Raw genomic sequence first — 16,330 nt, forward strand, 5'->3', positions numbered from 1 at the left:
TCGGTCTCCGTTGTAGAAATTCATGAGTCTGTGGCGACGTAGAGGACGAGCACCCTCCCCCCCGGCTTATGCTATATGTTTAAAATACTAGTAATCTTGAACACGCACCCGGGTTAGATGTCAAGAGTGTGTTTATTACGTAGAGCTGTCCTCCTCCCAAAGAAAACGATCGCCAAGCAATCGGCGGCGGTTCAGCATTTTCCGTAGAGGATCGATTCCGAGCGGCTGAACTCCTACCAGGTGGATTTTCTACGAGAGCCGTATCGATGATAAAAAAGAAGTTCGTCGAGAAGAAAAACAAAAGAAAGAGAGCGTGAAAGACTCCCGGCGTATGAAACTGCAGAAATGGATCAAAGAGTTTGACAGGAAACTTAATGTGTACATAAGTAGAGGCTGACAGAAACACGCTGTGTGTGCCAAAGGTTCCCGTGATGGAAAACTGAAACATAGTGCTCACTGACCACGGCGTGAGCCTTGACACGCATTGTAAATAACCGGGAGATATATGACTGCATTAAGCAGTAGGCTTGTGTATTACGGGCGGTAAATCTCCAACAGTTGAAATGGCTGGCACCGGGCCTTCCTCTGATTAATATTTCTAATAGATTAATAGGAGCCCAGGAAACGTTTCCAGTTGCTGCCCCCTCCCCCCCCCCCCATACTATCATCGTTTTCTTTCTCCCCAGACTCGCGTATGTGGATACCCGTTTCACCACCATCAAGTTAAAAGCGGAAGACACTTCCGGGAGACTGCATTTGATCACTCTCCAGTTAAAGGCTCAGGTGAGGCGTTTTTTCTTGGCACGAAGAGGAAAGCAGAGGAATGTGTTTTCCGCACACGCTCACCCACACACCGGTACATACGTAGACCGCTGTGAAAAATTGGGTCCTAGAATTTGGAATTCTCGTTCTCCCCTCGGGCTCTGTGATTGAGCTTCGTGTTCTTTTCTTCGAAAAATGAGGCGGCTTAAAAGACACTGATTAGATCGTTTCTTTTCCGGCGTTCTTTAGGCTCCCTTTGGATTTTTGTTCACTCCCGACGTTTATTTCCAGTTCGGCGATAAAATGTTGTGACCGTTTTCTGGGCTTCATTTTCAAGGATTCACATATTTTTGGAGATGGCCTAGGTTGTGAGCGGCGTGCGTGGCTTCGTGGAAAGAACACGGGCTTGGGAGTCAGAGGTCGTGGGTTCTGATCCCGGCACCGCCACTTATCACTTGTGTGATTTTGGGCAAGTCACTTCACTTCTCTGGGCCTCAGTCACCTCATCTGTAAAATGGGGATTAAGTCTGTGAGCCCCACGTGGGAGAACCTGATAACTTTGTATCTACCCCAGTACTTAGAACAGTGCTTGGCACATAGTAAGCGCTTAACAAATACTATAATTTGTATTATTATTTTAAATTCCCAATTGGACCTTGCAGTGATTCTCCCAAATCTGATCTGCCTTCCCTCCACTGCAGGAAATTCCTTCCCTCGTGGAAAGAGCATAGGATTTCGAAAAAGGAGACCTAAATCCCAACTCCGCCACTTTTCTGCTGTGTGTCCTTGGGCAAAGACTCTTAACTTCTCTATTCCTCAGTCTCCTGATCTGGGAAATGGGGATTGAATACCGGTTCTCCCTCCTTCTCTTACACCGTAAAACCCAGGGATTGTGTCCGCTCTGACTGTGGGATAGCTTCCTCAGCACTTACTGTGGTCCTCAGTGGTCCTCGGCGCTTAGCGGAGAAGCACTTTGGCATCGTGGAGGGGGCTTGGGCCTGGGAATCGAAAACCTGCATTCTAATCCCACCTCTACCAGTTGGTAATTATCTGTGATTATTATGGAACTTCCTCCCCTTCAAATCCATCGAGCCATGTCACTTCCAACCTTCAAATCCCTTTTAAAAGCCTTCCCTGATCAAGTCCCGCTTCCCGGTCACTTCACTCCTTCAACCGCCTAAACACCTTTGTGTAGGTATGTTGGGTTTATGTGCTCTTTATCCATTTATGTATAATTTAATGACTCTTACCTGTTGCTGTCATCCGTATGCTTGACGTTTTCCGTCCACAGAGTTGTCGCATCAGACTGTCAGAGCCCCAGAGGCCAGAGGAATGTCTTTTACTTTTATCGTACGTGTCTGGTACGGTGCTGTGCACAAAGTAGGTGCTCAATAGGTGCTCAGTAATGCTGTCGATGGCAGTGCCGGTCCCAGTGTCAACCTCCTTTTTTAGTATTCCCCAGAGCCCATAATGGCACCGTAGATTCAGGTGGCATTCAGTGAGTCCTAATTGAATGGGTGATTTAAAGCAAGTCGTGAAAAGGACGTGTAACAGGAATTCTTTCAGCTCCTATATGGATTACCGCTTCATTAGCACAATTTCATGCCGGGGGGTTGGATCCCAACGTGGGAGTCGTGACACGGCGGAATGGGTTGGATTAAGGAAGATTTTTGCTAGACTTGAAGAAGAGATTCCTCAGGAATCTCACTGTTAAGGAACACATTTTTTTTGAAGGCCAACAAGTTACCCGAATCTGTTCTTCCTGGTGTTTTCCTCTCCCGAGATCTCTGTAGACACAAGTCCGGTGGTTCTACTTTAATCTGTACAGATGGGCGCCCCAGAATTTGTCATTAGCGCGGTTGACATTTGAGAAGCCTTGTTTCAGTGGGGAATCAGGCGGTGCATTTCGGCTCCCTCCATCAGATTCCCTACTTTCCTTAGATGTTCACGTATTGATGGCGTTAATATGTGTCTTTTATGGCACAGAGGGCTGCTTTTGAGAAGGTGGGATGGAATGGAATGCTTTTGGAAGTGGTATTTATTAAGTGCTCACTGAGCCCAGAGCTCTAATTGAATGTGAGCCCCACGTGGGACAATCTGATTACCTTATATCTACCCCAGCACTTAGAACAGTGCTCTGCACATAGTAAGCGCTTAACAAATACCATAATTATTAAAACAAATACCATAATTATTAATTGCCCTCTAATGGAGAACCTTCTTGGACAACGAGAGGTGGTTTGACTAGAGCGTGCCGCGTTGTCCGATGAAATGGTTATGCCCGCACGTAGTATGGTCCCCCTCTGGACTGTGAGCTCGTCGTGGGCAGGGATGGTCACTCTTTATTATTGTATCGTACTTTCCCAAACCTGTAGTACAGTGCTCCGCACACAGTAAGCGCTTAATAAACATGACTGAATGCGTACATGCTCCTCAAGAAGCATGTACTATTATGCAAGTTTCCCAGCTCCGCCGCTTGCCAGCTGTGTGACTTTGGGCAAGTCACTTAACTTCTCTGTGCCTCAGTTACCTCATCTGTAAAATGGGGATTAAAAACTGTGAGCCCCACGCGGGACAACTTGATCACCTTGTATCCCCCCAGCGCTTAAGCATTATATTTACTATTATATATTATAATATATATAATAATTATAAGCATTATTATTACTATTAAGGTGGGGGGACACATTCCCTGCCCACAACAAGCTTCTCTATAGTAAGAGAAGCAGCGTGGCTTAGTGGAAAGAGCAGTCGTGGGTTCTAATCGCGGCTCCACCGCTTGCCCCCTGTGTGACTTCGGGCAAGTCCCTTCTCTGTGCCTTATCTGTAAAATGGGGATGAAGCCTGGGAGCCCCACGTGGAACAGCTTGATAACCTTCTATCTACCCCAGTGCTTAAAACAGTGCTTGGCACATAGTAAGCACCTAACAAAAGCGATTGAATGAATGAATGAACAGATACCATCATTATTATTATTAGATGAGACAGACGTGAATATAAATCCGTAAATGCCAGGCGTGGACATGAGTGCCGTGGGGCCGGGAGGGGGGAATCAATAAAGGGAATTCCAATCTGTCCTTCCTCTGTGACTCCAGAGCCGGCGGGAACTACCGTCTCTATCTACTGGCTCACTTTCATTTCCCGTTTCCTCCGGTCTCTCCTGTGCAAACTCCCCCGGCTGCTCTCCGTATTCCTCCGGGATTTCTCCCTCCGGGATTTCTCCCTCTGTGATATCCCTACCTGGAGACGCGCGATCGGGCGGTACACACCGCGAGACTCGGAGGAGTCTACCCATCCGGTTTCTTTTACGTTGGTGATCGATCATAACGCGATACCCAGCTCCGAGTTGTTTTATCTAACTTGACAGTCTAGGATTTAAGTGTTTTTTAACCAGTATTTGGAGCGGGCAGGGCCAGATTTATTGGGGAAGTATTAGAATACAAAGAAGAAGAAAACCCTCCAGAAAATGCAACTTTTTATTGTTCCATGTAGTCATCAATCAGCTCTATTTCGGAGATCGTAGTGATGAAAAGATCAATTGTGTTTGTCCTTTTTAAAAATGTGTCTGGCATTTAAGCTTGCCACAAGAGAAAATTAATATATAAAGCATGAGCTGGGTGACATAGAAATTTGATATCTAAATGGTGCCCGTATTAAGAATACTCAGAAGCAGTCTGCTCCCCTGTGTATTTTTATTTGAAGTTTCACTATGTATTTTAAGACATGCTGGTATTACCGTCGATGTTATTAAGTCTATATGACACAACAATTGTGGGGAGAATATAACTTAAAGTCGAGATCTCTGTAACCGGAATAAAAATATTTCTTATTTTGGTCCTTACGTCATACCCTCCAAAGATGAATGTAAGTCTTGTTTTTTTTTCTTTCCTCACAAAGATCATCTAATGAAGGGGCCATTATCTAATATGTCAATTCAAAGTGAAAAGCGTTGCCCACTACCATAAAGATGACAACTGTAAAATGGTTTTTTTGTTTGTTTTTTAATGCCTACAGTTCATTTCAGTGTAGGCTTACTGATTATTCATTTACTAGCTTAATTTCTTTCTGTTGCAGAAGTGATTGATGTCTGCACAAATCTCTGACTCCGGAAGAGTCTTTTTGACTTGATTAGTTTTTTCGCAACGTGCACTCCGCTTGCTGATCGATCACTCTTGTCTACTGAGCTCTAACTCTGTGCAGAGCGTTGTACTAAGTGCTTGGGACAGTACAATTTTGTTTTTTGGTATTTGTTAAGTTCTTACTACGTGCCGGGCTCCGTACTAAGCACTGGGGTAGATACAAGCTGATCGGGTTGGACGCAGTCCATATCCCACATGGGGCCCACAGCCTTATTCCCCATTTTACAGATGAGGTAACTGAGGCCCAGAAAAGTGACTTGTTCAAGGGTTGGGGTTAGTCTTCAGGCATTGACCTATCATCTCCTCCCACGTGTTGTTGCGATGGATCCCGATAGGTACGTGATGATACTTAAGTACTCATTGTGGCGGAGCTGAGTGGAATATTCATTCGATCGTATTTGTCGAGCGCTGACTGTATGCAGAGTACTGTATCGAGGACTTGGGAGAGTACGGTACGACAATAAACAGACACGTTCCCAACCCCCGACGAGCTTACGTTCTAGAGGGCTAGTATACTGGACCAGCAGATGGCCATCAGACCCATCTCAGTGACCGTAATTACAAACTGTAAGCTCTTAGACCCCCCCACCGGAGTCAGAAGATCAGAAATGCCTCCCGTAACCTGCTCCTAATTACGGTACTTGTTAAGTGCTTACTATGTGCCCCGCGCTGTTCTACACCCTGGGTAGATGCAAATCGATCGGGTTGGACAGAGTCCCTGTCCCACCTGGGGCTCCCACTCTTAATCCCCATTTGACAGTTGAGGTAGCTGAGGCCCACAGAAGTTAAGTGACTTACCCAAGGTCACGCAGCAGACAGGGTGAAGCCGAGATTAGAAGGCAGATCCTTCTGATTCTGTCCTCTTCTCCTGCCTCCGCTCCTCTTTATCCAAATCTGCCCTGAAGCTCGGTCCCATCTGCCAGCCCCCATTTCAACACTCCCTCACCACCGCACCGGGCACTTCTATACTTAATCACTTACGCCGATCAATGAGTGGTATTTATCGAGCACTTACAGTGTGCAGGGCTCGGGAGAGTAAAAAATAATAGAATTGGTAAGCGCGCGCCCTGCGTACAAAGAGTATACGGTCTTTGTCTACCATTAGAAGTATTTACTTCCCCACTTGACCATCTCTGTGTTTCCTTCCTCCTCCCACCTATAATATATTTGGTGTCAGTCTCCCTTCGAAGACCGTGAAGTCCTCGAGGGAAGGGGGTCGTGTCTTTTAACTGTAGTACTTTTCCATGTGTGTCCTCTCGTCTTATCAGCCAACTGGTGGAATTTATTTAGTGCTGATGGGGTGCACTCAGTAGGCAGTCAATAAATACTACGGGTTGATGGACCGATGGAAATTTGGGTCTGTTAAAACAATAGACTTTGGAAATCATAACCGAAAAAGCAAGTATCGGGACCAAATGTCATCCAGAGAATTCAGTGTTATTCGAGCCCTGATTTGATATAGAATGTTCTAAAACATGTCAACTTATATTTGCATCCACGTAAAAGTGACTAACCCTCTCTTTTTTCTTCTTTTTTTTCCAGTATCCTAAAGAAGCACCTGAATGCTGGGTGGATTTCCCTATTCCATTTGCTGTTTCTTGGACGTCGGAGGTATCGCTTCCATTTTTAATTGCCAGAATTTTCCCTTTCACCTGAAATATATCCTATATTGTGTACCTGATTAGAAGTTGGTGAGTGATAAACCTCTAAGGGCAAAGCAGCAGCGTCGCCCAGTGGATAGAGCTTGGGCCCGAGACTCAGAAGGGTCTGCTTTCTGATCCGGGCTCTGCCACTTGACTGCTGTGTGACCTTGGGCAAGTCACTTAACTTCTCTCTGCCACAGCTACCTCATCTGGAAAATGAGGATTATGATTCGGAGCCCCATGTGGGACAAGGACTGTCCAACCGGATTAACTTGTATCTACGTCAGCGTGGCTCAGTGGAAAGAACATGCGCTTGGGAGTCAGAGGTCGTGAGTTCAAATCCCGGCTAAGTCGCTTGTCAACTGTGTGACTCTGGGCAAGTCACTTCACTTCTCTGTGCCTCAGCTACCTCATCTGTAAAATGGCGATGAAGACTGTGAGCCCCACATGATTGCTTTGTATCCACCCCAGCGTTTAGAACAGTGCTTGGCACATAGTAAGCGCTTAAAAAATACTAGCATTATTATTACAGTCCCTGGCATATAGTAAGCGCTTAAATAATACCATAATTATGAATTATTATTACAGTGCCTGGCACATAGTAAGCACTTAAGAAGTACCATTTTAAAAAAAGGGTCTATGCTCCCATTTCCTAGTGATGTTTTCCTATAAAAAGAGCTAGCAAACAATAGGAGTTATCCACCTCTTGTATTTCATGGCAGATATTAATCCCTTCTACTGATATCTCCAATGGATTTACTTGTAGATCCAATCTTTTTCAGTAGGCAAAGTCAGCTCATGAGCCTTAAGTCGATCAGTCAACGATATTCATTGAGCACTTACTTTGTGTGGAGCACTAAGTGCTCAGGAGAGTAGAATAGAGAGAATAATAATAACGGTGATGGCATCTGTTAGGTGCTTACTATGTGCCGAGCACCGTTTTAAGCACCGAGATGGGTACAAGGTAATCAGGTTGTCCCACGTGGGGCTCACGGCCTTAATCCCCATTTGACAGATGAGGTAACTGAGGCACAGAGAAGATGAGTGACATGCCCAAAGTCACACAGCTGATAAGTGGCAGAGGCGGGATTAGAACCCACGACCTCTGACTCCCAAGCCTGGGTTCTTTCCACTGAGCCACGCTACTTCCCTAGACAAAGATCCGTTCCTTCGGGGAGTTTTAATCTAGCGGCACCGGCAGACACGGGAAGAAATTACAGGAAGGGGGATGCGACGGAGTTTAAAGATCTGTCCTGAGGGGTGTGTACAGACATTTATATAAATAAATCAATTATGGATTCGTATATATGTGCTGTGGGGTTGAGGTTTGAGTGGATAAAGAGTGCAAATCCAAGCACAAGGGTGTCACAGAAGAGAGTGGGAGAAGAGGAAATGACGGTTTAATAATAATAATAATGTTGGTATTTGTAAGTGCTTACTATGTGCAGAGCACTGTTCTTAACACTGGGGGAGATACAGGGTCATCAGGTAGTCCCACGTGAGGCTCACAGTCTTAATCCCCATTTTCCAGATGAGGGAACTGAGGCGCAGAGAAGCGAAGTGACTTGCCCACAGTCACCCAGCTGACAAGTAGCAGAGTCGAACCCATGACCTCTGACTCCCAAGCCCGGGCTCTTTCCACTGAGGGAAGGCCTCTCGGAGGAGGTGTGCTTTTAATAAGGCTTTGAAGGTGGGCAGAGTGATGAAGAGGGATGGCGTTCCAGGCCGGAGGGAAGATGTGGGCGAGGTAGACGAGTCCGAGGCCCAGCGAGTAGGTTGGCATTAGAGGAGCAAAGTACGCGGGTCGGCTCCTAGTAAGGATCAGGTGGAGCTTGTTACTCTTTGCCGTGAATGGGGAGAGGAAAATATCCAGGATATTGTCTACCTTCAGACTCTAAAGGAAATATATTTTCTAAGCACAAGTAGCTTGAAATAATAACCTTTTTCAGTTGCCTGAATGAATATGCTGTGAGCTGTGAGATTCCGTGTTACTCTTTATTGTTCATCTAAGTCAAGAAAATGTATTTTTCTCTCGAGCCCTCTAAAGACAGCATTTTGTTGTCTAATGTAAGCGTTGCCGTTTATCTTAGAACCGGAAGTTATCGGATGTTAATTTGTGATCCGCTCTGTGTTTGAATATTCAGGCCGCAATTTCGGAATATCGCAGACCGGGAAAGTTGGTTTTTTGGTATATGAAACTTATTCCCTTACACTGTCATCGGTTGGAAATTTGTGTTCGCATTTCGGTTCGTTTCTCTTCCTGGGTTTTTTTTTCCAGTCATTTTGGGTGTTGTCATAAAAATAGTGGTGTATTTATGTACGGGAATATTAAAAATATTAAAAACTTTCCCCCCAAAAGCAAATATCCGCACCCTGATAATATTTCTGTAAATCCGAAGCTATCGATGACCGTTCTTTTTGAGGTCTTACTTTATACCGAACGTGGTACTAAGCGCTTAAAAGAATACAGCAGCATTAGTTAGATTCGCTCCCTGCCCTCAAGAGGAAATTAGAAGTTTTTCTTTTAAAACAACATTTCTGGGAATAAGACATCAATAATATTTTAAGATAGGGACAAAGGTACATTCAGCCCTAAGCACATTTATCAATTAGGTTCAAATGGAACTCAAAGTTGCAAGATGACAGTCAAATATGGGCTCTGCACATCTATTAAGAAGTCACTAACAGGCTGCCGTGGTATAAATAGATCTCTCAGGCTAGTCCCGCACTACACTCTGAAGTGGAAAATTGGGGTTATTATCTAAACTCTTCAGGCCTAAAAGAAGCTTTTATCTGTCACATAGATAATTGAATCAAAAGTATTTTTTGAATGAATTATCTGGATAATTGCCTCGGTTCTCGCTTTTACTTTGGCGGTGGAGACCTGATCTAAAATGAACTTGGGCGGTCACTGCATTTCTACGTGTTTAAGCTATTTTTTTCACTCATTTTGGGGTTCCTTGAATGTGCCTCAGTCTAGACCACCACCCGAAGATATGCGTCCATTCCGGATTTTCCTCGTTTCCTCCGTCTCTGTCAGTTTTGCCTTGCGGTATAATGGGAGATCGAACGAGGCCAACTCCGTACCTCCTTCTTACCGTTCAAGAGTTGTATACGCTTGACCCGCTCGCTGTCGGTCGTAGAATGTGCCGAAACAAACGCGTTATTCGGTAAACATTTCACTCTTCCGAGTATTCTAAGTAATCCGACATTACAGAAGACGCGTTTTCCTAACGCGCCGGCTCGACATCGTGATGCCGTCGGCGGGAGGAATTGTGGGATGCCTATGGAGCGGTCGCCGGCGCCAGGCTGACAGTATTGTTTTGAGCCCGGGTGATCGCATTTGCTCACCGAATATTCCTTTTCCCTGGGTCGCGGGATATTCGACATTCAATTCTTATCTCGGCAGGTTTTGCTCCTTTCGATTTTAACATCCTCGAGCGCCTTAGATGGAAACGCGGATAGGACGGGGAAGCCGCACACAAGTACAGACTCAGATCCTTACCGGGGAGAATATGGAAATTGATTGCGGGTCATTTTCTTTCCCCTCTGCCTATTTCGAGTTCCATTTTAGTGCTTCTGGACTCGAAACTTGGAAGATCTTCATTTCCCTTTTTTTTTTCCCGTAGTAAAATAACCGCCACGGCTTTGTGGCATCCATATTAAAAATGGGTAATTTTCCTTATGGTCCCTGTCTCCCCGCTGGGTTGATAATGTTTTGATGTATTTTTCTTTTGCTCTGATGAGAGATCTGCTGCTGCTGCTCTGACATATTCATTTGGATGAATAATTATAACTTGCACAATGTCACGCTGAAGATGGTAGGGTTTTGTGCGTCATGACAAGCCTAGTAGCCAGTGCAGGTGTCTCACAGCATGATCAGCAGCAGCCAGTGTATTCTGGCTCAGAGGAGACATTTCGAGTCGTAAGAAAGCCTCACCAAGGACAGCGTTGAAGCTGCCGTTCCAGCCAAATAGACACAGAGTGCCTCTCCGTGATAAGTGCCGGTGCCTTCGCTTATTCCGCTGAAATATTTTTACGTTCGCCCGACGCATTTTCAGGGCAGGAGCCGGGCGTTGCCTCCCCCCGCCCCCGGCGCCGGTTGTTTTTCGTGCCTGTCGTGGTGCCCTTGTTCTTAAAACTGGCCCTCCGCTGACCACTCCCTATTTAGATTCCTCCGTGCGGGTCGTGTTCCTGAAAATGGATGACTAACGAGGCCGGGAAACTAACGATGTGACCGGTGTGTGAGATCACGGGTGGGCGGGTGCAAACCGCCGTGTGGCCACACGCGAGGAAGGCCAACCTCCCGGCCTTCGGCCACGTCGAAGTGAGCTTCGGCTCGCGGAACGCGACCTGCGCGGTCTCCGCCTACTCCCTCTCCCTTCCGGGTCGAAGCCCAGGCGCTTGGAGCTGGACGCTTCGGGCATTTGATAGTCACCCCACCCTCGGTCCCGCGACACTGGCGTACGCAGCCGTAATTGATTGGTGTTAATATCCGTCGTCGTCGTCTTACGCCGTCGAGCCGAGTCCGACCCACAGCGACGCCACGGACGCATCTCTTCCGGAACGCCCCACTTCCAACCGCAGTCGTTCTGGTAGTGGATCTAGAGAGGTAAAAATAGAGAAGTGGTTTACCGTCGCCTCCTTCTGCGCAATAGATGAGCCTCTGTCCTTGACTCTCTACCGTGTCGCTGCTGCCCAGCACAGGGGAGTTTTGGCTTGTAGCAGATTGCTCTCCACTCGTTAGCCACTGGCCGAGCTGGGAATGGAATGGACAGGCCTCTCCTTGACTCTCTGTCCGGTAGTCAAGAGTGGTAGAGTACTGGAGACTCTCCAGGTGCGACCCTGAGAGGTTATTGGTGTCCAATAATAAGAAGAGTTGTGGTATCTGTTAAGCGCTTACTATGTGCCCAGCACCGTACTGAGCGCAGGGATGGATGCAAGATGATCCGGTTGGGTAGAGTCCCTTTCCCACCTTGGGCTCGCAGTCTTAATCCACATTTTGCCGATGGGGTAACTGAGATCCGGAGAAGTGAAGTGACTTACCCGAGGTCACGCAACAGACGGGGAGAACAGTTATTGAATCCTCATTTTACAGATGAGGAAACTGAGGTACAGAGAAGTAACTGGCTCAAGGTCACACAGCAGGCAAGCGCCAGAGCCGGGATTAGAACCCAGGTCCTCCGGCTCCTAGCCCTGTCCTTTTACCACTAGGCCAAGGTGCTACTGAGGGAAAGCTAAATATTGCAAAGCAGGTTGTCCTAATCCATTTGGCAGGACTACGGAGTAACAGGGAGCCAGGAACTTTGTCTGAGTTTTCCCATCCGAAATATGGGAATAACGGGCATTCTCCATCAAGGATGCTGAGACGAATCATTTATGTTTCCCAGACTTTCTAGCGGGCGAGGCTGTCTCCGTGTGGAACGATAGATAACAAGCATCTCTTTTACCAGAATTGAAAAGGAATCGAAACTGAGCGTAAGATTTTGGGGTCTTTAGCTGTCCGGTCCTTTTAAATATTTGCATCCGGGCCACGGAGAACAATAATAATATATTGCTCCAACATCAGATGATGATTTTTTGGCGGGGGGGTTCCATTTAGAGTGGGCTCACTTTACTCCTTTCTCTTTTCTCTTTTCATTTTACGCTCTCCCTTCTTCCTCCCCTCCATTCCTTTAGCGGGGCCTCCCGTTTGCTGGTAGCCTCCATGTGTGCCGCTGCTCTGAGATGCTAATTCTTCCTCCTCTCCCCTTATTTCTTATCTGCTGATGTCTGAGTTCTTATCTGCGCTTATCTAAACGGCAGCAGGAGTTTCTAGCATAAGAAAGTGATTTTCCTTTCGGCCTAGGTATTTGTAAGTTTGTACACGGCTAACAAAACCCACCCGAGGCCGGCAGGGTGGGCTGTCCGTCGGACACTTATTTCCACAGCCGGATGGTTTATCGTTAGGTGTCCTGCTGTCTTCTTTTCAATATCCCCGGTATTTCCAAGATAATGATTAAGTGGCTGTGGGAAGCAAAGGAAGGCTTGTTGAGATTGGCAATGAAAAACCCACTTTTCCCGTAACCTTGCGGCCTCGGTTTCTTCAGTACTTCTAGACTGCATTGTAAAAATGATAATAATGCTAATGATAATCATCGTGGTATTTGTAAGTGCTTCCTGTGTGCCAAACACTGTACCAAGCGCTGGGTTAGATGGAATTTCATCAGGTTCCTCATGGGGCTCACGATTTAGGTTGGAAGGGGAAGAGGTTTTGAATCCCCATTTTGCAGGTGAGGGAACTGAGGCACTGAGAAGTTAAGTGACTCTCCCGAGGTCACACGACGGACAAAATGGCGGAGGCTGGATTAGAACCCAGGTCCTCTGACTCCCGGGCCCGCGTTCTTTCCCCTGGGTCTGGGACGGCGTCTACCAGCTCTGTTTTATGGTACTCCTAAACTCTCTCTAGACTGTAAGCTTCTCTTGGGCAGGGGACGCGCCCCCAGCAATTCTGTTTATATTGTACTCTTCCGAACGCCTAGTAAAGTGCTCTGCGCACCCACGGTAAGCACTCGATAAATTGATTCCAAGCCGGTAGGGCCCTGCCCCTTATCTACTGTGTAGCCTTGGGCAAGTCACTTCACTTGCCCCCCATCTGTAAAATGGGGATTAAGACTGTGAGCCCCTGTGGGACGGAGACTGTGTCCAACCTGATTTGCCTCCATCCCAGCACTTAGAACAGAGCCTGGCACATAGTGAGCGCTTAATAAATACCACAATTATTATTTATTATTGTCGTCACCGTACTCTGCACACACCGCTGCCCGGGCACTCAACAAACTACCGCCGACGGATGGATTCCCGTTCTCGTGACAAAACAGCCACACCTAGAAATGGCTGAAGTCTAGACAGTCCGGCTGGCCCCCCCAGGGCTCCTCGTTGGGAGGACCCGAGGGGAGAACTCCAAACTTGTCAAGACCAGGTGGAAGCCTCATCAAAACATCCGTCTCCTCCTCTAGACTCTAAGCTCCTTGTGGACAGGGAATGTGTCTGCCAATTCTGGTGAATGGTGCTCTCCCAAATGTTTAGTACAGTGCTCTGTACAAAGTAAGTGCTCAATAAATACGATCGATCGATTGATAACGGCTCAGCTGCCGCCTCACGGGTTGACAGAGGACATGGGTTCTAATCGCGGATCCGCCACTCGTCTGCTGTGTGACCTTGGGCAAGGCACTCCACTTCTCTGGGCCTCGGTTCCCGCAACTGTAAAATGGGGATTAAAACTGTGACCCCCACGTGGGGCAACCTGATTACCCTGTATCTACCCCAGCGCTTAGAACAGTGCTTGACGTGTAGTAAGTGCTTAACGGATACCGTTACTGTGGTCCCAGTGCAATCAACCAACTGTAGAGTGCTTTGCACACAGTAGGCACATAATAGTCTTTCGACTAATAAATATTTAAGATGGTGGTGGGTTTCATCCCGGCTCCGCCATTTTGGTGGAGTTGGGGGTTCCCTCTCCTTTGCCTTGCTGTTAGAGGGGGAAAAAATGCTTCTTTGGGATTTTCCAGGGGAAATATGGGCCTTGGGGAAATTGCCAAGGATGCAACTTGAAATTATCCAGTCAATCAAGGGTATTTATGGAGTGCTTACGGCAGGCGGAGGCCTGAATTAAGCTCTTGGGAGAGTACAGTGTGAGAGAGTTGGTAGGCACGTTCCCTCCTCACGGTGAGCTTGCAGTGTGGAGACGGGGGTGTAAGTTCTAGAAAGCCCGGACACCGTCTCTTCCCGTAACCCCATCCCCCATGAAAGTAAAAAGGAGCCACACAGGCAGAGGCGGGAGAGGATGGGGGTGGAGGTTCTCGTCCTGGCTTCACCTCTTCCATACCGTGTAACCTCGGACAAGCCATTTGACGTCTTCGTGTCTCAGTTTCCTCATCTAGAAAAGGAGACAAAACATCCATCCTCCCTCCGACGGGACTGTGGCCGTCAGATTTTCTTGTATCTACCCCAATCCTTAGTGCTTGAGACATAGTAGGTGCTTAATGCATCGTTGTCGTTATTACTGTTATTAATATTAATGATATCAAAAAAATTAAGGGATCATTTGCCTATTTTTAAGAGGAAGACTAGGTGTGAAAATGCAACCACATATGCAGCCCGCCCGACTGTAAGACGGTGGCCCGCCTGCCCAATTTAGAGTACCGATTTTATCATTTGTTCTCCTACTTAAATCAGAGGCATCTGATAGAAGATCTCGATCCAGAAACCAATCTGTGACTTGAGCAGGGTGGAATGGACAAGGAGATCAGATCCCAGCATGGCGTAGGGGACAGAGCCCGGGCCTGGGAGTCAGAAGGTCATGGGTTCTAATCCCGGGTCCGCCATTTCGTTCATTCAGTCGTATTTATTGAGCGCTTACTGTGTGCAGAGCACTGTACCAAGCGCTTGGAAAGTACAATTCGGCAACAGATAGAGACAATTCATTCAATAGTGTTTATTGAGCGCTTACTATGTGCAGACCACTGTACTAAGCGCTTGGAATGGACAAGTCGGCAACAGATAGAGACGGTCCCCTACCCGATGACGGACTCACGCTGTCTGCTGGGTGGCCTTGGTCAAGTCACTTCACTTCTCTGTGCCTCAGATCCCTCATCTGTAAACTGGGAATTAAGACCGTTAACCCTGGGAGGGACAGGGACTGTGTCTAACCCGATTTGCGGTATCCACCTCAACGCTTAGTACAGTGCCTGGCACACAGTAAGTGCTTAACCAATACCATAATCATCATCATTATTTTTATCACCGCTGGATGGGGAAACCCTGTAAGGTGGAAGTCGGCACTTTCTCCACTGTGCTTCCCAGTAGCGATTTTTCTGAAATGATTTGAGCCAAGACATTGCGTGCGATAATTAACATTGGCGCAAGCTGCTGATCTTGCTGGGGGAGTGACCTCGAGTGACAACTAACAGTGAAAATCATGTACTGAATAAAGATCTACAAAATGGTCATTATCTCCATTTCATCCTTAATGCGAGCTTCTCTCGCAAAATTAGACAGCGTCCACGGATTCCTCGGCACGCATTTTCGGTTCGACGCGATCCGAACGAAAAGCTCGTAATTAGGGGGTGGCACGGTCGGTCCGTCCTCGCCGACGGGTTCGATTTTCGTCAGCCGGGGGAGCGCTGTGGGGCGGGATTGAAGTTCACGCTTATTTTATTTACCCGAGTGTGAACCTCCAAGAGGCCATCCAAGAAGGAGTTCTCCGTCGCCACCATTTGACCTGGCCTGCGAGGACCTTCTCTCCGTGCAGACAAAAAAAGATTTGCAAATCAATCTCCTAAGAGAGCAGTGGTCAGCAGTGGTCAAAAATAAACTAGTTAATGAAGCCGAAAAGAATGATAAATTCCTTCTGGTTTCCTTGACAAAGAAGTATGGTTTGATTAAATAGATTCAGATCCAGATATACATTTTAGGAAGAAAGAGTCGACGACATCAACGAAGCATGCAAATAAGATCAAATGAACTGAACGTTTAAAAGATTTAGCTTCCTTTTAAAGGAACATCTTTGGAAAAATTACAATTTGTATTCAAATTAATTGAATTTTTAGAAACGGATCTGTGCTCGACAATCCCTGGGTAGTTCTTTTTTTCTATTGCAGGCCTTTCAATTCCCCAAAGATAAAAATGATGATTATAAGAAGATTTATCTGTATGTGATATAGGAAAATGTAAAAAATCAAAATGGAAAGCAACTGTTGCAAGGACCAGAAAATTATGCTATTAATTTAAGTGTCATCAGAGCAC

General features: G+C 46.7%; 1 protein-coding gene across 1 annotated transcript in view; it reads left to right on the plus strand.

Annotated features, from left to right (window-relative positions):
• FANCL (FA complementation group L) overlaps positions 1 to 16,330 on the plus strand; it is a 47,923-nt gene that overhangs the window by 16,764 nt on the left and 14,829 nt on the right. Inside the window, exons 6-7 of the mRNA XM_001510884.6 lie at positions 687 to 783; positions 6,444 to 6,512. Of these exons, the coding sequence (XP_001510934.1) occupies positions 687 to 783; positions 6,444 to 6,512 (166 nt within the window). The remainder of the gene's footprint in view (positions 1 to 686; positions 784 to 6,443; positions 6,513 to 16,330) is intronic.

The sequence above is a fragment of the Ornithorhynchus anatinus genome, chromosome 9 (assembly GCF_004115215.2).
Source record: "Ornithorhynchus anatinus isolate Pmale09 chromosome 9, mOrnAna1.pri.v4, whole genome shotgun sequence".
NCBI lineage: Eukaryota > Metazoa > Chordata > Mammalia > Monotremata > Ornithorhynchidae > Ornithorhynchus > Ornithorhynchus anatinus.